The sequence below is a fragment of the Malus sylvestris genome, chromosome 10 (assembly GCF_916048215.2).
Source record: "Malus sylvestris chromosome 10, drMalSylv7.2, whole genome shotgun sequence".
In the NCBI taxonomy this organism is placed as follows: domain Eukaryota; kingdom Viridiplantae; phylum Streptophyta; class Magnoliopsida; order Rosales; family Rosaceae; genus Malus; species Malus sylvestris.
The window spans coordinates 34,546,554-34,573,379 of record NC_062269.1 but is presented as its reverse complement, the minus strand read 5'-3'; the positions used below and the strand labels follow the sequence as shown (position 1 = coordinate 34,573,379).

The following is a 26,826-nucleotide window of genomic DNA, read 5'->3' as shown; positions in this document are numbered from 1 at the left end:
TCTGATGTTCATTTGACTTGCTAATTAGTAAATTAATGTTGGACCAGATTTAAAGTTTGAACTCCCCTTCCTCATTGATAAAGAGAGAACGTGTCGCCAATCGTCATGGTTGGGTTGGGTACGTCGGAGAAAATACAAGGGATGTGATGCTGATATCAACTACTCTTTTCTCTCAAATTTTGGTATTTCATCCCTTTTCACCCAATTTCAAAGCTTTGTCATCCTTGAAAGCATATATAGCTTTTTAACTTGTCTACATCTGAAACTTCATCCTTCTTTAATTTCTGGAATTGCAGGACCGCGCCAGTGGCGGCAGGTTTTGGAATGACGACTGGAATCAAGTCTTGTTGCTGCCACAGTAGGTGATAGGGATAGGCAAAATATCCATGGATATGGGTAACCGTAGTTATTCGCTCATTTAAAACTCACGATACGGTTATGGGTAACCATTTAGATAAAGAAACGGTTATGAGTATAACTGTTTACCAGTGAAATTTAAAGGTATTACTAGCAGTTATGAACGGGTATTCGTTTAACCATTTTAATACATGTAAAATTAAAAATTAAAAAAATAAAAACTAAAAACCCTAAATTGTGGACTCTCTCTCATGACCAAGGAAGAAAATATCGATAATATCAGCGATATATCGCCGATATTATCGGTTTTTCCTCCAACTGATATTTTAAGTGGTATCTAAGGGGTTTTCGTCAAAATATCGCGATAATATCGATAATATCGCGATATTTTTTATATTATCGCGAAATTCTGGAATTGTGCAAGTCGGAGACGAACGCCGGAGCTTCTACAGCTCCGGCCGACTGTAAAAGACCTCCTCCATCAGAACCTTGAAGGGGAACTGCGGATCGGTGGCGACTCGGGATCTCCACCCATTAAGAAACATACCCAGAACTCCGAATCCCGAAACCGACGACGACGACGAAGACGAGTCGTCGGAGTTCCCATCTTCGCCCCGGCTCCATCCCCCGATGTTTCCTCCCGTTCCTGCGCCGCCACCGCCGCTGTTCCCATCTCCGCCCCGGCTCCATCCCCAGCTGTTTTTGTTTCAAAGAAAAAAACGAAGGTAAAGCCTAGATCTGAGAGGAGTGAGAGAGAGGTAGGGATAGATGAACATATATGATTTTGTTTGGCTGAGAAAGAGAGTGATGTGGGCAAGAGAGAGAGAGAGACACACGGGTAGATGATAGAAATTTGTGTGGTGTGGGTGCGTTTAGGGAAGAGAGAAAGATGAGTGTGGATGTCCCGTGCTTTTGTTTTCAACGGTAAAGCAACTCGTAATTAATACATTCATCTTTTTAGTGCCGCCGGTTAACAAAAAAAATTGTTTTCAACTTTTTTTCGAACTGCATTATTATTCGAATTTGATATTGGGGGTGAGGTGCCATATTTATTGGACCGTCAGTTTTGATATTGGGGGTGAGGTCACCTTCCATGGTTGATATATGTACACCATGCAATTTCTTCCATGGCATAAGTCTTTGAGAAGTAATAAAATACTAATATAATTGTGTTTTTTTTTTTTTGGAAACTAATATAATTTTGTCTTTAAAACACTAACGCGAACCCTTCCTTATTTACTCCTTCAACACCTTGACCACTATATCACTTATGTTTTTGTGAAAAATATGCTAAAATACACCTACTCTACACATAAAGATGATGAAGATAGTGAAAATTTTGAACCTCATAGGAACTCTATGCGGTACTAAGTCACTCATGTATCTTACCATGCAATGTATAAAGTGTAAAATATTGTACTAATTCATTATATATAAATGATTATGGTGTGTTTAGACTTCTTTAATTAATTACTACATATTTTCTACACTCACAATGTTTGTCAGCTCGCTATATAATCAACTTGATAATGTTAAATCCATCATGCAATGCATTTCCTTCCAATTTTTTGTGACAAACTAATAGATAATTGACTAAATAAACATCCTGCAAAGTTTCAATAAAAATTTCCAAGTTTTTCTTACAATTTCCGTGGTTTCCATGTAATTTTTATCGATATCGATATTATCCCGATATTTCCATGTTTTCGGACTACCGATATTTCCGATATTACCGATATTTAATACCTTGCTCATGACCCAAACTCTTGCCGCTCATCTCTCTCTCTTGCTGTCCTCTCTCGTCTCTATCGCTCATCTCTCTCTCCGTTGTTGATCCTAATGGGAGAGTAAATCCAATTTATAGAGTCGAACAGGAACAAATGGAGGGAGCTCAGAATCATATACATAGATGATGAGATTATTATTACATCTCAAAATATGAAAATTCGTTTAACACAATTACCATCTATCAGGTTAAACAATATATCAATAAATATGATGTTTTTTTTTTTTTGAGAGGAATAGGATGTCTTTGTATAGGCTATGAATTCAAAGCAAAAGTTTTTATATTTCGAGGGAGGCCCCTCCAAATGCGAAATCCTAGCTCCGCCACTGAGATTCAACATCATATTTTCTAGTAATTTCTCTCTAAACGAAACTTGATTTAATTTATAAACTGAAATGTGAATGCCACCACCACAATACATCCCCTACTTACTAAAGCTCAAATCATACCACAAAACCCAATTTCTAAACTACATGAACCCTATCAAATGAAACCCATCAAAATTACAGATTTAAAAATCAACGGAGAGAAACAGCTAAGCGATAGGATTTTGAGATAATCCACATGAGATCTTCCAATTACATAATAAAAAATAATAAAAAAATTGATGGGAAACAGCTGCTGACATGAACAGAAATGTAGTCTTACCTTAGAGGCTGGAGACGAGGGTGAATCTAGAAAGGAGACCATCGTGAAAACTCCATAGTGGATGCAGGTTTCTGGTGATTTCCGCCATTAACATCAAGAGACTGAGAGAGATGAGTTTACTATTGGTGTGAGCTATGCTACAAGAAGGCATTCGGCAGGTGCCCCATGCCCAGGTGCTTATTAATATTGAAGTCGTTTTGTTCTTTGACATGCGCCGTTTTGGAGTCGGACTTTGTGGATCATTAGACTATCTCCAATAGAGATGGCTAAGGCCATCTCCAACCGATGGCTGGCCAGATGGCTCGTTTTAGCCCTCTGGCCTTCCAAGATTCTCCAAGATATTAATATTTTAATGAACAGTACATTGCCATATTTGCCTCTATCTCCAACCGAGGGCCAGATGGCTCGTTTTAGCCCTCTCACAAAAAACCGTCTCCAACCGAGGGCCAAAGGGCTAAACATAATTTATTATTTAAATTTAAAAACTACAACTAAAATTTAAAAATGACAAATTAAATTTAAAAACTACAACAACTTAAATTTAATATCCATAATCATTATTATCTTCATCATCCGCCATCGTAGGAGTATAGTCTGTCACAAATAACTGCCGTCGGCTCATAATTTCTTTTTTTTTCCTATCAAAATAGGCCTTACTCATTGGAGTGTAATTCGAAGTGTTCCTTTCCATTTCTTATCATCCATCTCTTCTTGTATTTGCTTGGCCTGTTCTTCATGCCTACAGTTCCTTTCTTCCGCCTCAAGGGCATTTTGCTCCGCCAATAATCGCAATGAGGCCGCCACTTCATGTTGAGCGGCGTAATCAGCATTTGCCTTGCCCTTTTCCCTCAACCTTTGGGCCTTGTTTAGTCTCATAACCCTAGGTAAAGAACTTTCGGACAGAGTCGGATTTTCTACCCTTGTTTGTTGAATGGTAGGAGATCCATCTTCATTCATATCTACAGATGGGGATGCAGCTCCCAAAGAATCCACTCTATGTTGAGGTGGATCTTCAAATAACACCCATCCTTTACAAATTTCCCAACAACCGTGAAACTGAAAGGGTTTTGAGCTGCCCTCCATATACAATTCTTCTGCTTGGCGTACCTAGAAAATATAATTACAAAAATTTTAGGAAATTAATTCATGAAATTAAATATAATATAATTAAACATTTAAAATAAACTGTGAAAACACTAACTTCGTCATAGTAATTGGCGTCGCTTTCATGTCTACTTGCGGCTGCTAATAGTGCTTGATGTCATTTATTCAAACTTGGATGAAGATGTTTCTTCCATCTTGAAGAACAACTTTCGTGGTTTCGGGTATTCGGTGGAATGGTGCCTTCGTAGAACTCTAAGTATTTTTTAGACACACGAGTCCAAACACCTTCACTTGTTTGAGAAATCCCCCTCACACTATCTTCTGAGACCTATATATAAGCCTTGCAAAGAGCTTCATCTTATTTTCGGGTCCAAGCCGTACCCTTTATTGCAGATGAGGCCATTTTTTTTGAAAAAAAATGAAGGAAATATTGAAGGAAATTATTGAAAAAATATTGAAGGAAATTATTGAAAAAATTGAAACAAATATTATAGATGAAGGAAATATTGGAAAATATATTGAAGGAAATATTGAAGGAAATATTGAGAAATATATTGAAGGAAATATTGAGAAATATATTGAAGGAAATATTGAAGGAAATTATTGAAAAAATATTGAAGGAAATTATTGAAAAATTGAAACAAATATTATAGATGAAGGAAATATTGGAAAATATATTGAAGGAAATATTGAAGGAAATATTGAGAAATATATTGAAGGAAATATTGCAAATGAAGTGAAGAATTGAAAGAACTTCACCATATTTATAGAAGAAAAGAAATGTTTAAATTAAAAAAAAAAAAACAAACCCCAACGGCTAGCTGACTCAGCTAGCCGTTATATTCAAAAAAATTTCAAACAATTAGTGTCAGTTATAACCGACACTAATAGTAAATAAAAAAAATTTTGCCTATGAATACCTATTACTTTTGATTATAACCGACAGTATTAAAAAATCATTCTTTAATGTTATCGGTTATAACCGACAGCAATAGGAAAACTATAAAAAAAGAATAGCCAGCCCGGGGCTGGCTGGCCGGCCGGAAGCAGCCAGCCCTTTGAAATTCCGTGGGGCCCTCCTAGATTCCCGAGCCCTCTGGCCTAGCCCTCGGTTGGAGATGGTTTTAGGGCTATTTTCGGCCCTCTGACCCTCTGGACCCTTCAATTGGAGATGGCCTAAGGTCCAAAAGCCGAAAAATGGCTTGATTTGTTAAAAAAATTCATCTTCAACCGATGGCTAGGTTATAATTCTGTGGAGCTCACCAGGTCATTATTTGGCCAAATGGGCCATCAAGCTAGCCAAATGTAGCTCATCTATTATCCCTTTTTTGGGACTCAACTCCTCAGTTACAATAATTGATTGAAATTCAACGGCTATATTTGAAAAAAAATCCAACTATAGTTTGACTAAATTACCAATAATTTTAAAGTATAAACTTGAAACTAATAAATTATTGAGATGGGTGTTGTACTTGTATGTGCAAACGGAAGCGAATTCTAACAAAATTTCAATATCAACGTCATAGGTGAAAGCTAAAACAAACAATCTCAAACTAACACAAGAGATTTATGTGGTTCGGCGAAAAGCCTACATCCACGAGCGAAGCACGAAGATTACAAAAGAGTTTAAACTCTCACAACCCAAATCCCACAAATTACAAACCTTAAACCAAATGAGTACAAAACCCAAAACTAACGGATAAGATTCTCCCGAATTGCTCTCTAACTCACAAACTCACAAATTGACTCTCATCAAATTGCCACACGAATGAGCCACGAATCTGCCACACACTCATGACTCCAAACGGTGACCTCCACCCAAAACCAAAATAGAGAAAAGCTCTCTAAACTATGATGAGGCAAACTAAATACAATAACCCTAAGGTCCTATTTATAGTGCATAGGACTTAGGTTACAATAAGAATCCTAATAGGAAGTAAATCCAAATCCTAATCAAATAGGTAATTAACAAAATCTCTCCACCAAGGAAACCAACTAAGAAGTCAAAATTCAAACCCAAATAGGACACCAAAACCAAATAGGTAACACAAACCTAATTCTTTGCATCATCCTAATTTTGAGCAGTAAAAACCCAACAAGGGGCTATATTTAGCCCTTTCAGTTGGAGATGGAACATGAGTATGGCCTATTCATTAAAAAATAATTTTTTGCAGAACTATAATTCTGGACAGGGCTATGTTTAGCCCTTTCAATTGGAGATGGCCTTAGTTTTAAGCTTGGGTTAGGAAGGCTTTGTCGTGAGAGGGGCTTATCTAGTGCGTCTGAATGTGCATTCACGTTTCATCCTAGTCAGTCGTTGGAAAAATCTAAACGGTTGAACTTATAACACATCCCTAAGCTACATCTGTTTAATATAACACATACTCTTAGATTAAATTCTAAAATTTCTACCCCAAAAATAGTTTTTCTGCTCCATCTTTATGGGTTAAACTTTTTGCCCAAGAAACAATTTTACAGTTAGATTTGATCATATTAAACCTCAAACACTGAATTTAATGAATTTATATAAAACTAAAAATTAAATAAATTTGAATCTAAACCGTTAGATCAACCAACGGTCCATTAATTCTAGCCGTCTAATCGAGCAAAGAGTCATTGGGCTCATTAACGTGGCCGACAAACCGACGTGGGTAAGGCAACTGCTCTGTCAATGTCTCACGCGTTTGGCACGTGGGGCGCATCGTCGTCCTGCGTCTCCCCCTTTGTTGGGCTGGTGTACGCGCATAGGAGGGCCAGCCATTTACCTAGGCTGGTTTCTTTGGTTAAATTTGTCCCAAAAATCAATTTTAATGACCCCAAGGGTTGGAGCAAGTTGGAAGAAGGGGAAGTTTAGAACCTAATTTTTAAGTTCTAAAGTCTAAGATGACACATAAATGGATGGGAGTGAGAAATTTAAGCGAAGGGAGGTTTGTATGCAAAAGCTGATTTCCCTTTTGAGTTTTGAGATCTCTAAACAACGACAAACGTTCTAGGTGCAACAGAGATGTTAGAGGTAATTTAGGATTTTGGTCTCAAGCAGGGAGATTGGTGGATAGGCACAGCAAAGGTCAATGATTTTGGTAAGAACTAAGGTATCGTTTGGTACGCAAATGTGACGGAACAAAACGGGACGGAACGGAATGGGACGGAAATGAGATTTTGTATTATGTTTGGTACGCACAGGACGGAACGGGATAGTTGTCCCGTTCTGCATTTGATAAGCGCATGATGGAATGGAACCAAAACATTAAATAACTAACTTACCCTTGTTCCGTGTGTTGTTTAGTCCAATGTTTATGCGTGGGCAATTATTTTTTTTTATTTTTTATTGTTGAACTTGTTCATATTTGAACACTTATATGCTTATCTATGATATATTTTTTACACTAGCACATGACTGAAGATATGTTATGCCATGAATTCCATCTTGCTGACCTCAGGGTCATGGGTAATTGCTTGAAGGTTACTAAGAATGTTGACCATGTGTTCAACCTCGCAGCTGATATGGGCGGAATTCATTTAGTCCAACCATTCCGTCATCTTTTATAACAATACCATGATTAGTTTCAACATGGTTGAAGCTTCTCGGATCAATGATGTGAAGAGGCAACATTCAAACAAGAGGACGCGGAAGAAAGGAGGCAGGAAACATTCATGTTTCTTGAGTATTGTCAAATGGCAAATAGGTATTATGGTTTTCCTTTTTTCACTTGTACGCTTTGTATGCTTGAATTTTTCTTCTACAAGTTTCGAGAGGTAGCTACAACTAAAGGGTTTTCATATTATACAGCATTGACTCAACGTTTAAAATTGGCCTAAATTGGCGAATTTTTTAACGATTTTGCCTTTTCTGGTTTTTTTTATTTTATTTGTATACTACCTGCTACTGCAGCAAGGTTGTAATTTACTTGCTGATCACGGGTGGTAGGCTAATCAAGAAACAAGATTCAAATGTTTCAATCAGTAATTTTCTAAGTCGGAATTTAGGACTGAACATTGAGTGATGATCACAGAGAGATGAACACAAGACTAGATGCAAGAGAGTAAAAAAGATTTAGGATACAACTCGTATCAAGTCACTGCTGGATTTTCAATATTTATCCATTAATCCAATATTAGACCAAGTTTTTCCAAGCCAACCATATGTTTGGACCAAGAATAATTCAAAAAGATGGACAAACTCACCCTGGCTAAGATATCAAACCCGAACTGCATAAACCTTTGGAATAGCTGAGCAAACAGCTACTGAGAAAATATGAGCTTACTGAATCCTAATTTGACTAAAACCCAAAACATAAGCCTAAGAATTTACAGCATTTTTAAGAAAGATCTGGCCAAAAATATGTACCAACACTTGTATCAGTTATTTCACATTACATTGTCGGTTGTTTCTCCACTGTTCGGGTTCTACTGTACACATTTATGTCCTCAGATTCATGCGGTAGAGAGTACATCTAAAAGATTTATTTTTTATTGTTCAATACAACAATAACAACAAAGTCTTTTCCCACTAAGTGAGATTGGCTATATGAATCATAGAACGTCATTGCCTTCGGTTCTGTGTCATGTCCTCCGTTAGATCCAAGTACTCCAAGTCTTTTCTTAGAGTATCTTCCAAAGTTTTCCTATGTCTTCCTCTACCCCTTCGGCCTTGAACCTTTGTCCCGTAGTCACATCTTCTAACCGAAGCGTCAGTAGGCGTTCTTTGCACATGTCCAAACCACCGTAACCGATTTTCTCTTAGCTTTCCTTCAATTTCAGCTACTCCTACTTTACCTCAGATATCCTCATTCCTAATTTTATCATTTCCCACACATAAAAAAGAAAACCCCAATTAATTAAAACCCAGAAAACTTTCAACAGAAACGCAAAACAAAGAAACAAAACGAGCACAAAAAAAAATTGAATCAGAAAAGATCCTATACATCTAAAGCCTGAGCAATATTTGGTAGTAAAGATTTTTTCCTATCTATTATCTGCTGCACGTACTACACAAGAAGCAGCTTTTATCCATTGATTAAAGTCAAAAACTGAGATTCAACAAGCTAACAATCGCATTAAGATACCTGGGTCAATCTGCAGCGCGACAGAAGTGGCTCCATGCTGCTGCCTGCTGGCTGGGTGCAATCGGCGGCTACAGGAGAGGATGAGGATGAGGAGGAAGGCTCCGGGAAAACAAACGCAGCGGCGAGAACATGGATTGGATTGGGATACTTGGAAATATAGCCATTTTAGAGATCACCTATTGAAATATAACCTTCATTTTTCATTTTTTATAAAACTAAGACATATTGCCTTAAGTTTAAAACCTTCCCCGCTTCCAAAACCGTGGTGTTTCTTTTCTAAATCTTCGTCCCCATTGTTTTTTTTTTTTTTTAAACGAACTTTCCTCCATAAAACGCACCAAATTAGTCTTGAATAAAATATAAACAGTCCAAACACGGCAAATATAGATAAAGTCGAAAGTGTAATCTCATCACTTGTCTGCCTTAAAGACGTTTGCAGCAACTTGTCCTCTGAGACCACCAGTCCCCCTAGCAGCAATGAAACCAACCTTCTTACCAGGAGAAGCGTTACGCCATACTCTTGTAGCCGGTCCAATATGTGATGATTACCTCCTTCGTGAGGATGCTCGACTGGGTTCATAGCCACACCACGAATAAGTTTTCAGAACACTTTTGTTAGTTTTGATTGTTTCTTCATCTAGTATAGTAGTTACTGCTTGGTGATCACTTGGTTCAATTACATTTGGGTAAAGGGAAGTTTGGTGGTGGTGTTTAAATGGAGATGAGGAGTCTAGAGACAGCATAGGAGTGTTAAGAGAAGGTTAAGGGTAATTAAAGCCTTTTTAATTCTATTTTTGGTTAGTTTTATTAAATGAGAAAGGCTTATTATATTAGCACCTCACAAATTGTTGAATAAACCTCACGTACTTAATACACCTCACTTCCTTCCCCATAATACCCTCACACCCCACATTCTTAATATACATCTTACATTTTATACACACACCCCACATTTTTTATACATCCCACATTTCTCAAATCTTATAACACTCATTTTTAATTTTGCCGAATGATTTCAAACTATATGAACTTTAGTTTGCCGAATGATTTCAAATTGAATGATTTTAAAAAAAAAAAATGTTTAGACTCATTTGAACATTTTTCAATAACAATAATAATGATTTCAAAGCTTTCGAAACACCGATTTCGTGTTCCATTTGTCAAAAATAATTTTTCTCAATCAACATGTTTATATTTTCATTGCTTAAGGTTCTATTCAACAATGGAGAATGAGAGGGACTTTGATAGTTGAAATAAATAAATAATACATTAAAAGAGATTTGTAGTGTATTTATAAAAAAATTATTATTATTTAAACCTAACAAGGTCAAAATTGTCATTACATAGTAGAGTAAATAAGTCATTAATATTAAATTTTAATATATGGTGCATTCAACATTTTGTGAGGTGTTAATATAAAAAGCCAATTAGAAAATGTAGGTTATATTTCAACAAGTGATTTCAAAAATGGTTATATTTCCAAATATCCCAATTGAGGGTTTGTTTTATGATTTGGAGGTTTAAATACTAAAAAAGATAAGGGTCATTTTTGTCTTATAATTTTATAATTTTGTGTTCCACAGGAGTGGAACGAAAATTTAACCAAATTTCATTCCGTGGGATAGCGCGTTCTACTGTCTTTGACGCACCAAACGTATGACAAATGCATTCCGTCTCATCCCAGTGCCAAACGGTACCAAAAAATCACTTTGTTGTGCCATGGATGCAATACGAGGATTTTGGCTGACTAGACCTTTCAAAATTTAATATTGAAAGAACTAATATGCCCAAAGTGATGAAGGAGGGGGTGATGTGATAGGTCTAGAACAGGTCCAGGGTTCGAAACCATCCAAATGTAACAAAAAAAAGTTTATATACACGTTTTAGCATATTTAGAACTCAAGGTAAGTATATAACTCATTAGAAACTTAATCCTCAGGCAACTAATTGTGCCTCCTCACTTTTAGGGACTACAATGTCAAGCCTCATCATGGGTTTATATTTCTCAGGGATCCGTGCACCTGCCTGCAAGCAAACCTCTACCACTGCAGGAGCCTTCCCGTAGAACTTCTTGAGTGCACCGCCCTTCAGTGGAGGCCCTTTGGGGTCTTCGACGTGCCATACATAATTTGGAGATAAAACCTCGTCCACGGTAGCATCCTGCCAGCCATGCTTCCCATCCCTCCATTGGTGCTTGAATTCCCCACAAAGCTTTGCATTGTGACCCCAAGGTCCCACATGAACCTCGGAGCAATACCCGCATGCCTTCACAGTGTATTTCTTCATCAGCTTTGTCACCCCCAACCTAACAGTTTCATATGCATCCATTGTATCCTGTGCAATCCTGGGAATATCCGCTGGCAGTGGAGGTGGAAACCGCTCACCAGCCCCATGTGTGTCGAGATCAACAAGGGAAGATGGATCTGCAGAGCACCCTGGTTGAGGCTCCTCTAGCAATCCACCTCGATCTATCACTTTCCTTCCAATCATCCGGATGGGTTTGGTCCTTCGACGTGAAGGGTACTCGGGGATCTCAACACCAGCTTGGATGCACAGCTCCACAACAGCTGGAATCCTGTCGTATTGAAATCTAGTTTCATGCTTAATGCGTCGACCAAAAGGGTCAAAGAGATGATATGCCTCGATGGGTACAAGTACGTCATTGATGGAACCCTTGATCCAGGAGTGGAAGCTTCGGCGTTTAGCACTAGTTGAACCAAGACAGTCCTGTATGTGATGACCAGAGTGGCTTACATGAACCTCAGAGCATTCACTGTAAAAGAACAAAACCAATTTAATATTCCAATTTAAAACCTAGACTGCTAAAAGTTTTTTTTTTTTTGACAAGCAGATTGCTAAAAGGTTAGTACAAAGCTATATACAACCTGAAAGATGGACACCCATATAAATAAAGCATACTTACGTGCATCCGTATACAGGAATGACGTGCAACAGCTGCGCCATGCCTTTAATTAAAACTTTCCAGGAATCTAGTACTTGGTGAGCAACAGGAATCAGATCAGTGGCAAGTAATCCATTTTTTGGAGGTTCAAGGGGCTTCTCTATACCCAATTCTTCAAGTTTCTTGTCATCCTTTGCGAACTGCTTGATCTTCTTTAAGGGAATAGGATACGGTTTCTTCTTATTCTTAGGTAGCACAGGTGGAAGATCCACATTCTGGGGATATGCTTCTCGCTTCCTAGAAGTTGGTTCTACTCTGGTCTTCCTACTGGCAGCAAAGATAGTCCCCAATATACTTCCGCCTTTATGAAGTTTTCCATGCTCAAACTGCATTTGAATAAAAGTTCAGTGTGAGATTTAAGGATGAGACTCGAACTCATGAGTACAATATGTAGTTACAAATAAGAAGATATTCTCAAAGCACCTGTACTGTCATCAATTACAGTAACATTAGCCTCAGATATTCTCAAATCACAGTAACACCACTAGGACACATGTAAGAAACTAATTAATTAGTTGCGACAAGCACAATGTTTCTCAACCGCTCCAGCTACTCCAGGAGCAACATTATTGGAACTTTTTGATCCCTTATACTTTATAGGTATCTACTTTGTTGTAAATTTCACTTGCTGACTCACAAGGAAACAATTATAACTCGGTTATGGGTTACCAACTACTATAAATGAGAATCATGAAGTTGTGAACCCCAAGAAAATTCCACGAAAAATGTACAGTACACAAACATTTTTAACCATTTCCAGGAGTTACACATGATCATACACTACACTCCAGTTTTTGCTACAGTGCACCACATCATGGTGAAGGACATATGCTAATCTCCTAAAATCAAATTAGTAATTTACTACTCAGAGGTTTCAAGGTATTTCCATAGTCCACAATGAATTTTTAAGACTTTTGGATGAATTTATCAATGGCTGCCTGCAGATGCAATACCACATAGATGACCGATAAATCGGAACCAACATTGTGTAGGTCTAATAAAAAGGTCGTACCCAGTGCACAAGGCTCCCGTTTTACGCAGGGTCTAGGAGAGGTCTAATAATATAATATATTAATAATAGCCCTCAAATTTTTCATAATTATGATTAGGAGTGGTTTGCTTGCTCTCGTTTGAACTTGTACACAGCAAGCTCCAACAAAAAAGGTGATGGCATGGTTAAGGAACTGGCTGGATAAGAATTTTTGCATAATAATTCGCCAGATCTATTATGCATATTTGTAGTACAGTTCCACAAAAATCAGCAAACAAACAAGACCGAAGGGAAGATAAAAGAGAGAATCAAACCTTCAACCCAAGACTGTACGATCTTGCAGCTGATAACTGAGGCAACTTGAACTCATCGATACAGAGGCAAGCACCTACAAAAGTTAAGCAAAACCAATACATGTTATTCGTAACTTGTTTCTTAAAATTCAAACTTGAAGATCGAAAATGAAAGAAGAACTCGATCACCTTTCGGATATGGCTCCCACAAAGCAGAGGATACTGTTGGAGGATTCTGGAACATCTCACTAATTTTAATACGATTCTGCAGTCTCCTGGTAAAACCAATTACCCAATAATCATGATTCCATTACAAAGCCAATATATAACACTTGAGAAAAATTGCTAAAGAAAGAACATGGGTATTCTACCGAAAGGAAAATCGTTTCCGGGTTGGAACAACATCCCAATTCCCCACCCGAATACAATGCTTTCTTATTCTTGGTTCGAGGCCAAAGTTACTGCAAATGTTGTTACTTTCACACCCCAAATCCCAAATTTCAGCCCAATCTCACTCGGTGGTAGATTTCTTTGGGACTGTTGAATCTACAGAAACCATCAAACGGATATTTGAAATTTGATGTGTTCTCTGAAGCTTTTCCTCAAACACTCGGCGTGCACAGGCAAAACAAAGGCTGGAAAATACCAACCCAATTCACAGTTAGGATATAGGCATGCGTACGTGAGAGAAAGAGCTTACCTTTGGCCGTTAAGTAACTTGGTAGCTTGATAGTTCGTTAGCTTCTTAGCAATTTTGTGAAGGAGAAGACACAACCGCTAGTCTGCTACTGTCAAGAGCTTCATTATCTCTTGATGAATGGACATGGTTGGCAATAGCACATTTATACAAGGGCAAAAATATGAAATAAAAAGTATGATTTTGTTCCTCGTAGATCGAGCCAAGTTCCGTTTTCGTCACGTTTGCTATGCAGTCTCAATTTTGTTGGCAAAAACATAAGGTGTCAACTTCGTTGGCTACAAAAAAAAAAGTACATCTCAAACTTCATCCAACATGTTTAAACATGATTAACATCCTATTGAAACACTAGTTAGAAAGTGTCGACATATAACGACGACATAACGCACTCATAACAAAGTTACGTCATCACAATAGGATTAGCCGTATTTAGTTATTAAATTAAAGAAATATGTATATCGTCATTGCATTCGGTGAATTGAACTTGATATCTCCTTCAATCAAATAAAGATAACTATTGAGAAATCAGAAGCTGGTTGGTCTTTCTTTTTTCTACGCTCACGTATAAGTTTTTTTAACTTGGTTCTCAACAAGGAAACCCTACTCGAGTTTAACCTCAAAAAAAGAAAAGAAAGAATTAAGAGATGGATTACTCTAAAACAAATGATGATTCAAGTTTAAATTTGGTTGGCGTGGCGCCAAGGGATGTCGTGACCTAGCATATCCTTCAAAACCCTAATCCTAACATGGAGACAATAGCTTCACACAACGCTTGCCTAATGTCCCCAAGTCCACTTGTATTTATTGATGAAATTAAAGTGATTTGCTTTTTATGTTTTTCATACAAACGATTTTCAGAAAAGATGATTTAAATTCTCATATGATTTTTAGAAAGGTGAATTAGAACATAAAATCTCGAGTACGCAACTTTAACATGTTAAAATGTTGGGAGTAGGAAATTTTCACTCTTTTTTTTTGTATGGTTGAGAATATACTTTACAACACAAATATGGTCTGATTAAGATGCAAATTTAAGATGTAACAACCACGTTTAAATCTCACCTTATAACTTCAGGAGATGTATATATTAGTTCCGCTCCTATAAAAATGTAAATGTGAGAATTCACTATTTTCTCTCTTCAACTAGAGACACGCTTTTAACATATATTTTAACACGCGTTTTTGTTTGGTAAACGTTTCAGAATGTAATAAAATAGACGAGCAAATGATCATGAAACAATTGGCTTTCACAGCTTCTTTTTTTTTTTTTTCATTTATTTCATTGAAATTTGAAAAATAAAAGTTCGTGCATCACTATGAACACAAATAAAAGATTTACATATAAACCCAGTTCTTCCCTTTTATGCACCTAAATACACAATCATTCCGTTCTGTAAAATAGTTCGATTCACAATTACAATGGGAGCCCTTCTTCTCCCCAGTCGTCATATAATACACACAACCTATACGGAGTATAAATAATTTCTTGTAATCGGCTCTCGTGCAAAGCCAAGATTGAACGAGGGGATGATCGTGGAACCCTGCTACTTGGGGACCTGGTTCTGTGGTTTAGTAGGCCGGCAAGCTGCAGTCATCACCTGCAAGCGTTTGGTTATTTCCGTAAACGATGGGCGAGCAACAGGATCGGCGGCCCAGCATTGCTCCATTAGCAACTCCCATTCGGGATCACAATAGGGTGGCACATGTGGCCTCAATGTGTTGTTCACAATGCCTCCTGCAAGCAACAAAGTGTCAGTACAATTTCCGGTTTCTGTCTCTATTCTCGACTCCATACACGAGAAGTCAGCAGATGAGCAAAATGACACATGCAAAGCCAGCAGGACTAATTAACAAGATATTAGATGTGCTTGAATATCGGACCGAATCCCAGTTAGACATCGTGAAGAGAGAGCTTAGTACGCACCTATGATTGCTCCGTAATGCATATTGGCATAAGGCTCCTCACCAGTTAGAATCTCCCATAAGACAATACCGAAGGAGAATACATCAACCTGTCAACAGGCATGAAGTGGCTCTATGACATTGCATCAACGTGTGGGGAAAAAAATAATCAGCAGAAACTGTGCGGCAGTAACATTCTTTTTCTGCCGGTAAGCATTAGATATGAATTGTAGCATCATACCTTTTCAGAAACCTTACTGCTGCTACCATTAAGAAGCTCAGGAGCCATCCATGGTAGGGTTCCCCTAACACCACCAGTAACCAAGGTATTTCTTTTGATTTTTGACAAGCCAAAATCTCCTACCTGCAAATTACATAATTCTCTGCTAAATACAATGTTTGATTTGGAACATAACTGTTTGGCAATGAAGAAAGGACAATAAAAAAGGCCCTTATAAAAGCAAGATTCTAACATGAATTCCTGCTCAATTATAAAATCTTATATAGACAACAAGAATTATACAAATACCTTGCAAATGGGTCGTTGAGGGTCTTTCAAATTTACAAGCAAATTGTCGCATTTCAAATCAAAGTGCACTATGTTTTTTGAATGTAGGTATTCCATTCCAAATGCTGCATCCATCGCAATAATGAGCCGCTTACGACGATCAAGATGTCTGGGAGTTCATAAAACCAACATAAGTTGGAGTGCCTGGTACACTGCTAAGGATTACATCATTGACATAACTAAAGAGAGCGATGTTACCTTTCCTTGCTAAGTAAAACATGCCTCAGAGAGCCATTCACCATGAACTCTGTCACCGTGGCTAGTGTTCCTCCTGGTCCATTCTGAACAACGCCATAAAACGCCACCACATTTGGATGGTGAAGCTTCGAAAGAATTTCAGCTTCGCGCCAGAACTCATTAGTCTGAACAAAGGGGAGGGGGGGGGGGGGAAGAAGAGGATCAATGGTTATTGTTATTGATATGTCACATGATGACAAGTTAATGAGCACAATGCTGTAGGTGAATGCTACCCTCCACCAGCAACGAGGGGTTACCGTAAATATCTGAAATAACGATCACTACCAGACTAGAAGATGGAGGGATCACAGTCATCTAAATTTGAATCGATGGATTGTTTATAGCCTTCCATTCCAATTTGTATAGTATCACAATATAAATATTCTTCACCTTTGACTGGAAAACCATATTCACCTGACATTATTCACTCTGACCTCTAGCTTAGTGAACTATTGAACAAGAAAACTCTGTTCTACTCACCAGTCTTTCTTGCTCTGATGAACGCCCTGTGAAACAGCTCTTTTTTATTCGTTTAATGGCCACATCTGTTCCCCTCCACTTTCCATGATAAACAGTTCCAAAAGTGCCAGAACCCAATTCCTTAAGCTCTTCAAGATCTTCATTCTCAATGATCTGCAATGAAATACATACATGGCCAACAAGAGAATCAACAGAATTCAAACATCTCCAAAATACATACATGGCCAACAAGAGAATCAACAGAATTCAAACATCTCCAATTTGCATCAACTGAACAAGGTACGGATGATAACAATAAGGAATAAACGTATGTCTGACACTACATAATGAACACGGCAAGATGTTCCATCAACAAATTTTGCTGTGCAAAAGTTGGGATGTTTGATATTAGCATCACAATGAAGCTTCTACTAAACAAATCATAGTAAAAAAATAACCAGGATTCTTGTAGCATACACACAAGGCAGAGTTTGGATGCAAGATATTCTATTAGGAAGTCATTTAGGTTTAACAGTTGTAAAATAAGAGTTGGCAAGATGCCAGAAATGGTATGAAGAGATTAAACTGTAAGTTAGTAATGGCAGTGCCATGGTAGTTAGGGAAGTATAATACCATATATTCTGATGTTTGAGTGATTGGTGGTTTCCATAAAACAGAATTACAGAAAAGGAACATGGTGGGAGTGGCAACACCGCTAATAAGCAGGCTGTGCAGGCAGAATTCTATGATGGAAAGGTAAAATTTTGCTTCCAAATGCAACCCAAGTACTATTGGTTTTACTCAAATAATTCCTTGACTTTAATTGAACAAGAATACCAAAAAATCTTATGCTTGGAAGAACAGAAAGAAAAGAAAAACAGATCCATATAGTTTATTGATAGGTTACAGAGAAGAGCACTAGTTAACGCCTCCGTAATGCAGATAGAAATTGTAATAAGTAAACTATCATAAACTATCATACCTGCAAAGTAGAAATATCAAATTCTTCCAGAGAAAGATCGACAAGAGGTACACCTGTGTTCTGAACATTTAGCTCAGCATTCTGCAAGAAAGAGCAATCGAAAATTGGTCAGAGGCAATCAATAAGATAAGTTGAGAACAGTGTGATTTACCAGTAAAAGATACAGCAGAAATACCTCATACTCTGATTCTCTTACTCCATGATGTACCCCATCCAGCTGCTCACTTTCAATTCCCTTGAGTGGCGTATGATTGTAATCTGAACCTATATTCATGGCGTTTGGTCCAGCTACACCGGGCAACCCTTGCTGAATATCTTCATCAAAATTTATTTGGGAGTCAGTGTGACCAAAAACAACTCCACCAGACTTCAAAGGTGGAAAGCTGTAATCTACTGGAGTCTCTGCTCCAATATCGGTCGGTGGGGATGAGAAACCCAGATGGTCCTGATCCATAAGGGAAACATCTTTTCTTACAAATTCATTCTGAGCCAAATTTCGGAAATATGACCAATGCTTAGGCTCAGGATTCTCCATGTTCAAGCTCAAGCCAGTACCATCGCCAGGAAGTGGAGGAAGGTCAGAAAGATCCCCTGAGATTGTAGCTTTGGAAAATATATCAGACAGGAAATCACGCGGAAAGCGGTCATTAATATCAATGAGAATGTCTCCCTGCTCTGGAGTGCCATCACCAGTAGCAGACTCCCCATGAGCAACACCTCTGGGGTTCTCTGCCCTAGCCAATGGTTGTCCATGACCTTTGGCATTATTCTCATTGTCCTTACTGCCAGCAATCTCAGACCATTTAAATTCTGGTGGAACTGAAGCAGAATCATGTGTAAGCTTCCCAAATGTTTCCGGATCAGCAGTTTGTTGAGTTAGCACTGCCGCTTCTTTATCATTGTTACTTGGGTCTTTGTAGTTATCTTTTGGCCGGCCCATTTCCTGATCCGATTTTTGTACCTTTGACTCAAGCCCCTCATGATAAGTATCAGAACTCATTTTACTAATATTTTCAGCAAATTCTTTATACTTTCCAAATTGTGCCAGTCCATCTTCAACGTGCAATAGTTTTGAAGGTAAGCCAGGCTGCACAGACTGCAAGGGGACATTCTCACCATGCAATTTATCCAAAGAGTCCGCAATTGGTAGTGAGTGATCTGACTGTGCTTGAGTTACCATAAACTGGGAACCAAAAGAATCACCAGATTTTGATAAACGGTTCAATTCTGCTTGTTCCCTGGGGATCCGCTCAGAATGATAGACACGCTGAGGAGCCACAGGCGGGTCAAGGTAGCTAAAGTCCATAGAATCAACCTCAGAGCCACCATATCTAGAATCAACCTCAGAGCCACCGTATCCAGGATTAGACAGTCCACTGGCTGTGTCGAATCGGTCATCTTCATTGATCTTTTTCCCATCATTTACATCTTCAGAGGTCATTGGATTTTGTCGAGGTTCCTGGAGCTTTTTGCTGCTTCTTGTAGCCAACAAAGGTGACCCTGTCTCTGCAGCTGAATTGGCAACTGAAACTTCATCCCTAGAAATATGATTGGGAACTGAACTGTCAGATGGAGGTAGAGAAACGGTGTTGTCATTTACTAAATTCCTAGGCTTATCGCTTTCATTTATCTTATGGAGAGAGCTCTCTCTCTTCATTCTTGCCTCCTTTGGTGGAGCCTCCTTCTCTGAGGATCGAATTTTCTCAGGTTCATTTATCTTTTGTGCAGAGCTGTTTCTTTTCAATTTCATCTCCTTTATGGGCAATTCTGAACCTTGCCCATGCATGCCACCATATAGCTGCTCTTCAATCAATCCCCCCTGTTGAGTGGATTGACTGTATACAAGCACTGAATCTATATTTCCTCCAGGTGTTGCATATTGAGAAGGGTGAGAACCAGAATCATATTGCAATGGAACCGATGAAGGCACATGAGTCAGACCATCTTTCCCAGGGACAGGGTGGAAAGTTGATACTGGATGCTGTCTGGCTTCCACACTATGCACCTTCTGCCCCTGGTATGGTTGTGAATTGGATTCATAAGCCCTTGAAGAACCTGGAAGTACTGGTTGAGAAGATTGATTAGTTGCAGAAGGCACATTTGGTGCAGAGCGTGCTGCGCCAGAACTAGCTGTATCAGGCACTGCTCGAGTGCTCTCCCTTACAACATTTAGACTGAGCAACTCTTCCAAGTTGTTGCCTGAAGAACTTGCCAAAGCAATAGAATTCTTTCTTGAACCTATGTCAATACCGTTTACAGCAACTACATACTGAACCTCAGAATCACCGTCCATGCTTTCTACACCATACTGAGAGTCCTCCAAATCAACATGAGAAAACAGGAACATCCTAGGTTTCTGTGATCCCCCGTCTTGTTGCACATTGCATTCATCCATCATGTTTTGCAGATCTTCATCACATGAAACAGAAACAAGTGCATCAAGATCCTCACCAGGAAGCTGATACTTTATTGCACGAGTTCCGTCATAAATTGTCAACATTTTCTGCATCAGATCCTGCCAAAAGATATCCTTGTTTAACCGTACAATACGCGTTTCACCTCCAACGTATCTAAGCCTTCCATCACTCGGACGCGGCAAAATTCTACCACCAAAGCTGCAGAGAAACTTTACTTTCCTCACTGAGCTATCAGACATTCCTGAAGAAGCATAATGAAGTCCTCGATTGCTGTCATTCCTTGATGAGGTTTGTGGTAATTGTACCGAATCATAGTAACTCTTATCTTCATGTGCATAAGATGGCTTTCTTTCGGATTCCTGGGCACGCCCCTTATCTACCGAGTTCAGTAACGAAGGATCAGACCCACTTTCTGAACCTGTATGGCTAATTCCCAGTATGCCTTTTAGATCCATATAGTTAGGAGCACTATTAGGATCCCCAGAAGCTAAATGTTGCCTTGGGTTCACCCTTTCCCTCATGAATTCAAGAGCAAATTCCTCACCAGTCTGAATGGAGTAATTCAACACAGGCCTGGCTCCAACAGCAACATTGTAATCTGGAGGTCGCATGTTAGTATTGGCATTACTTGATGGATCCTGGAAGTACCTTTGATTGGATGACCCATTTCCGTCGTTTCTAGCTTCAACATTATTGTAGCGTACACGCTCATAGTTTTTATGTTGATCCATTGTACCTTTACCCAGATTTATATCCATAGAGTCTAAATTCACATGGATAAACATCCAAGCAAAAAAACAGTAAATATGACACGTGAGCATGTTCCCATGGGTAGCCAACTGCAATCTTTGCCAACAGCAAACATTCTTCCAACAAAGCAATCCTTAACTAGTAACCTAAGGGAGTAAATGAGGCATCACTAGATCAGTTAGCCGTAAGGATAATTTCTAAGCATGAGCAACATATAAAAAAACAACCTTCTCCAACAAGACAGCAGTCAGAAACTTGAAGCACCTTAAACAAATTACAAATTTGAAATCAAATGCATCTATGATTTGTGAAACAAAAGGAGTAAATCCATACATAGATAATCCAAGTCTAAAGTGCAAACTACATAATCAAATATTTTAACCTAACAACCTCTCATAATTATCCATTTTTCAGAAATGCAATGATATGCACATACATACTTGAAGCACCTTCATACGCTTCGAAACAGGCTTCTCTATAAACAATACAAAAGTTGGAAAAAGTCGCTTATAGGATTTCCGAATTGCTCAATTATTTAAAATCACAAAAATATTAGCTTTAAGTCCTATTTTCCTTCCTATTCTCATTGACCAAACAGGCAATAAATCAACATCCCTAATGACATCCTACAATTCACATTGTTTCGATCAACTTGAGACTGCATCATCAATGATCAACGTGGTCTGTATCCGTCTCCTCATCTTTTTCAGTCATTTTCTCATCATCCAAACAGTATATAGATGTCCAACAAGCACACAGCTAAAACAGCTCGGTTTCACTACAATCAATGCCAGTAACACAATCTTAATAAAATTAGACAATCCATGAAAAATTAAACAATTTGTGAAAGTGATTAAATCAGAAAATTATTGGAGTAGAAAGGACTAGAGGAGACTTCAGATAGACTTGAAGGGTGCCGGCATACAACTCAGACTCAAGATCCTAAACCAAAAAAATCAATCCCAAAAAAAACCCTAATCGAGTACACATAAACACTAAAAAAATACCAAAATTCACAACAAAAACGCAAGATTCAGCAAACGAACTCCGACTCAGTCAACCTCACACAAAATTAGCTCAAAATTGAACATCTAATCCCCAAATCAACAAAAAAAGACAAAATCTTGTCAGAGATCCAGCTGAAATCAGCACAATAATTGGATGAACAAACACATAAACGATCCGAAAAATAAAAAATAAAAAAGATTAACATAATGATTACCTCCGAAAACACTAACAATCGATCAATCAAGAGCATGAACACTCACTGTGATGACCTCTCTCTCTGATGATAGTTGAACTCTCTGTGAGCTCAAAGACTCCAACATTTTTTTACTTTTTTTCTTCTTTTTGTTTGTTTTTTCAAGAAGATTTTGGGAGTCTCTGAATTTTCGGCTTTTTCAGCACGGTAACCATTTTTTAATTTTCAAGGCAGAAAAGGAAAAAAAAATTAATTAAGAAATTTAAAAATAAATTAAAAAAAACATTAAAAAATGCTGTGTTTAGAAGGCATTGGAAAGGATATCCCACGCGATTTATGGCCGCGTGTCTCACACTGTCCAGTTGGAGGTGGAGGTGATCTGTCACATATGACCCAAAATTGGGTGGATTAAAATTGGATTCTCTCTCTTTTGCCAAATATTCTAATCAAGATGTTTTGTTTCACCTAATTTGTCGTCTAAGTAAATCGAATAGGAGAGATTTACTTTCAAGTAAATACCAAATATCTCTACTAATTAATAAAACAATTATTGTCAATTTCAATCCTATGAAATTATCAGTTTAACTCTCTAATTAAAACAAAATATGAATAAGAAATATGAGGCATAAATGTAATTTCATACAACCAAATTTTGCTGTTTTTTTTAACCTCACTTACATGTAATTCTAACATATCTCTAATTAAAAATTAAAAAATAAAAAAAATAAAAAATTCTCACTCTCACATACTCTATCACTCTTTTCCTCTCTCCTTCTATTTCAAAAACAAAAATAAAATAAAAAATTCACACACTTTGTGTGCGCTGTATGCTAGTCACTACTTATAATTATTGGTTTTATCATAGTTAGAGAGATTTTTGTTTTAAAATGACTGACAACGCTTTTAGATAAATTATGAGCTCATTTGGATGTGTTTTTAAAATGACTAAAAGTGCTTTTAGAGAAAATATTTTTGAATTTCAAAAGCATTTAAAGTGATTTCTGCAAGAAGCACCAATTATGTGCTTCTTCCAGAAAGCACTTTAAATGATTTTTCAGGATTTACTTGCATTTTTACTAAGAATTGGTTCTAAAAGCATTTTTACCAAAAGCGCTTTCAGTCATTTTAAAAGCATATCAAAACAAGCTTTATGCGTTTTTTATAAAAAGTACTTAAGTGCTTTTTTATAATTCCCTTATATTTTTATTAAATATTAATTTTAAAATATTTTCACAAAAAATACTTTTGACTATTTTTAAAACATTTTTAAAACCCACATATTAGAGGCGACTTTGAATTGTCGACTTTTTAATAATTGTTTCTAAAAATTCCATGGACTTATGCTTGGAGGGGTCCCAAAACTTTAATAAGGTAAATAGTTAATTGCCAAGCAACTGCCATCTTGTCAAATTGTTCCTTCTCACCCTTCTCCTTTTTTCAGAAACGTTTGCATAACAAGTGGTTTTAAGTATTAATGGGATAAATCGAGCGTGTGTTTGACATTTCTTGAAACTTAAGCAAATAAACATATATAGTACGCTACTAAGATCTTAAGAATGCGTACTCAAAATATCAAAAGCTTAATTTGTGGCAAGAGTACATAGTTTTTCTATTCGTAATGTATTTACATTTTTTTAAGCATTTATGAGATAAAATGTGCGTGCGTTTGACATCCTTTGGAACTTAAGCAAATAAACACATATAGTACGCTACTAAAACATTAAGAATGCGTACTCAAAAGATCAAAAGCTTAATTTGTGTCAAAAGTACACAGTTTTTGTATTTGAAGTGTATGTATTAGGGTGCCTCACCTCGACATAAGACGTGAAACATTATGAAATAAATTTCAGGAGCTCAGCTTTCAAAACTTCGATATCCCTCTGCAGGCCTGGGACTCTCGGCCTCTGCCTAGATGAGCTTTGAGCATCGGTATTCAGAAATCCGGTCAACCGTTGTACAACTTTCATCGTCATGGCCAGTGCTACATGAAGAGGCTTCTTCCTCCCTATTTATTTTTCATCAGATGTTTTAAACGAGTGTGCCGGCTCCCTCTTTCCTACGTAATCTCGTACGCTACCTTAAAATTCTTCTGATCCCCTAGAGAATTCTTTTCAAATCGACAAGCCAAGGCCCGAAGATTCACGGGAAGATCTGATCTGATCATTCTCTCCATGAAAATGGCAGGAAAGTTGAATCTTGGTATCACATTAAGTTCATATGATCAAATACAACCATGTTAAGATTACAAACTGAGTACTTTTATTCTCACCCTCTCCCGCATCTAACGTTCCATTTGCCTTCAAACTTTTTCGAGTCCCCGTCAACCATGGGAAAGTGGAGGCTTCAAATTACAAAGTGCACAAAACAAAAGATGCAAACATGAAAAGAAACAACACCACCATCGAAACTTACAATGAGATAAACTGAACCAAATGTTAAGCAGTAAAAGAAACAGCTGGGTTTCAATTTAGCTAGACACGCTCACCGAGTTAGGAAATTCTTGAAGGTCCAAAACAACCCGAGCTTCGAAGTGCCAATACAGCGGCCTCTGCAACCATATGCGACTGGATGTGGACATGGAATTCTCCCACTAATCTCAAACATCAAGCAAAAGGGTGGTTCATAAACTGACTAAAATCAAATCTTTAAACCAAATGTAAACAAAATTGAAAATTTTGAAGGCAGTAATACCTGAAAAAAAGTATTACTAACAAGTGTCTCACAAACACTTAATGGTGAGATATCTTTTTTTCTTTGGTTGATATGGCCCCCTAGATCCTTACAAGGTCATTCAAGCTTGTGAAATTTTAAAATTTCAATTGGAAAAAAGAATGGAAGAAATGGTTTGCTGATTTCTGTATAGACGATAATGGTTTAGTGAAGATTTTTTTTTTTTTGTGTAAATCAAATTGTCATTGAATTCTACCTTTGAGGTTAAAGAAAGAGAGCCAAAATTGTTTATGATTAACAAAATTGGGTGCGAAATGAACTGTTGTAGCTTAAGAAAAAACAGTGGAATAAAAGTTTAGTAAGTAGTTTTTGTTATTCTTATGCATTGTTATTACGCTATAACGTTCACTCTTCTCATTATAGAAAGGAAAAAGATGACAAGTCTCAACAAATGACAATAACTACAAATCTTGTTTCACATTAAGTTTGGAGTTATCTGCGCTTTTTTTATTGTATAAGATGAAAGATATAAGCCGTGCTTAATATAAATGCAATCTAACACATACTTTAAATGCGATTTCACACCAAATTTCGAAATTAGTTGAACAACGTAACAAGTATTTCACAAACACTTAATTGTGAGAGAAGGTTTGAAAAAAGAAAAATATCTATAATTGGATTTGTATCCATATCAGTAAACGAACACCTGCATAGCATATTTGAAAGTCCAATTCTATTGGACGCAACATTTCATCCTTAAGGCCCCGGGTAGGATGAGATGAGTTATTTCTAATTAAATTGGGCTTATTACCAACTAATGTTTGATGAGAAAATTTTCAACTGGAAAAATAAGGAAAAATAGTTGTTGAATTCTATTTATGTTTGAGGTTTGAAAGAAAGATAGACATGTTTAAGATAATGACAAGAATTAGATATGATTAGCTTTAAAAAAATAGTGGAGTACAAATTTAGTTAGTTTCTGGTAATACTATACATTTATGTTACGCTATAACAATCACTCTTGTCGTTACAAAAAGAAAAAAAAGATACTTAACTCTACAATCACGACAAGTCTTGTTCACATTAAGTTTTTGTATTATTCATACTCTTTCAGTGTACTCCCACACTTCAAAACAGATATAAACAACATACATCATAAATACGATCCAATGTATAACGTAAATGCAATTCTATACCGAATCTCAAAAATAGTTAGACAACGAAACGAGTGTCTCACAAACACTTAACTGTGAGATATGTGATTTGAAAACCAAACAGGAAAGTATCTATAATTGGATTTGTATCCAGATCAGTAAACAACCACCAGCATAACATTTGATAGTCCAATACCATTGGACACAATATTCATCCCTAAACTTGTCTATTTTTAGTTGATATATCCCTCACCACTTGTCTAATCCTTATAATGTCCTTCAAAATTTTAACAAATTAAATTTTAATTGAAACAATAAGGAAAAGTAGTTTAGTGATTTTCTATAAAAATGACAATGGTTTGGTGAAGACGAATTTTAATAAATCAAATTGTCTTTGAATTCTACCTATGTTTGAGTTTTTAACAGAGAGACACAAATGTTTAAGATAAATGACGCGAACTGGGTATAAAAAAATGAGAAAACCCAAAACCTGTTTTCCTTTGGTTTCGTCTTTTTTTCTTTGTCATAGCAAAAAGTGCGTGACATTTAATTCATAAATATGTAATTTGTTGGAGAGTATTT

General features: G+C 37.2%; 2 protein-coding genes across 3 annotated transcripts; both read right to left on the bottom strand.

Annotated features, from left to right (window-relative positions):
* Window positions 1-10,799: 10,799 nt before the first annotated feature.
* On the bottom strand, window positions 10,800-14,071 carry LOC126587565 (APO protein 1, chloroplastic-like). Of its 2 annotated transcripts, XM_050252650.1 has the most exons (6): window positions 13,908-14,071; window positions 13,579-13,753; window positions 13,397-13,482; window positions 13,229-13,302; window positions 11,885-12,249; window positions 10,800-11,734 (listed from the first exon to the last, which is right to left on the bottom strand). In XM_050252650.1, the coding sequence occupies exons 3-6, from the start codon at window positions 13,449-13,451 to the stop codon at window positions 10,897-10,899; spliced, it is 1,332 nt and encodes a 443-aa protein (XP_050108607.1). In that variant the 5' UTR covers window positions 13,452-13,482; window positions 13,579-13,753; window positions 13,908-14,071; the 3' UTR covers window positions 10,800-10,896. The 2 variants fall into 2 exon arrangements, with proteins under 2 accessions (XP_050108607.1, XP_050108606.1); XM_050252649.1 differs by lacking the exon at window positions 13,579-13,753 and having other exon boundaries at window positions 13,908-14,070.
* Window positions 14,072-15,130: 1,059 nt separating this feature from the next.
* Window positions 15,131-22,632, bottom strand: LOC126585655 (uncharacterized). The gene is made up of 9 exons (XM_050250120.1): window positions 22,442-22,632; window positions 18,228-21,365; window positions 18,053-18,133; window positions 17,092-17,244; window positions 16,573-16,736; window positions 16,336-16,483; window positions 16,048-16,170; window positions 15,829-15,916; window positions 15,131-15,639 (listed from the first exon to the last, which is right to left on the bottom strand). Exons 2-9 carry the CDS (start codon window positions 21,288-21,290, stop codon window positions 15,449-15,451), a joined length of 4,011 nt encoding a protein of 1,336 aa, XP_050106077.1. The 5' UTR covers window positions 21,291-21,365; window positions 22,442-22,632; the 3' UTR covers window positions 15,131-15,448.
* Between the last annotated feature and the right edge of the window lie 4,194 nt (window positions 22,633-26,826).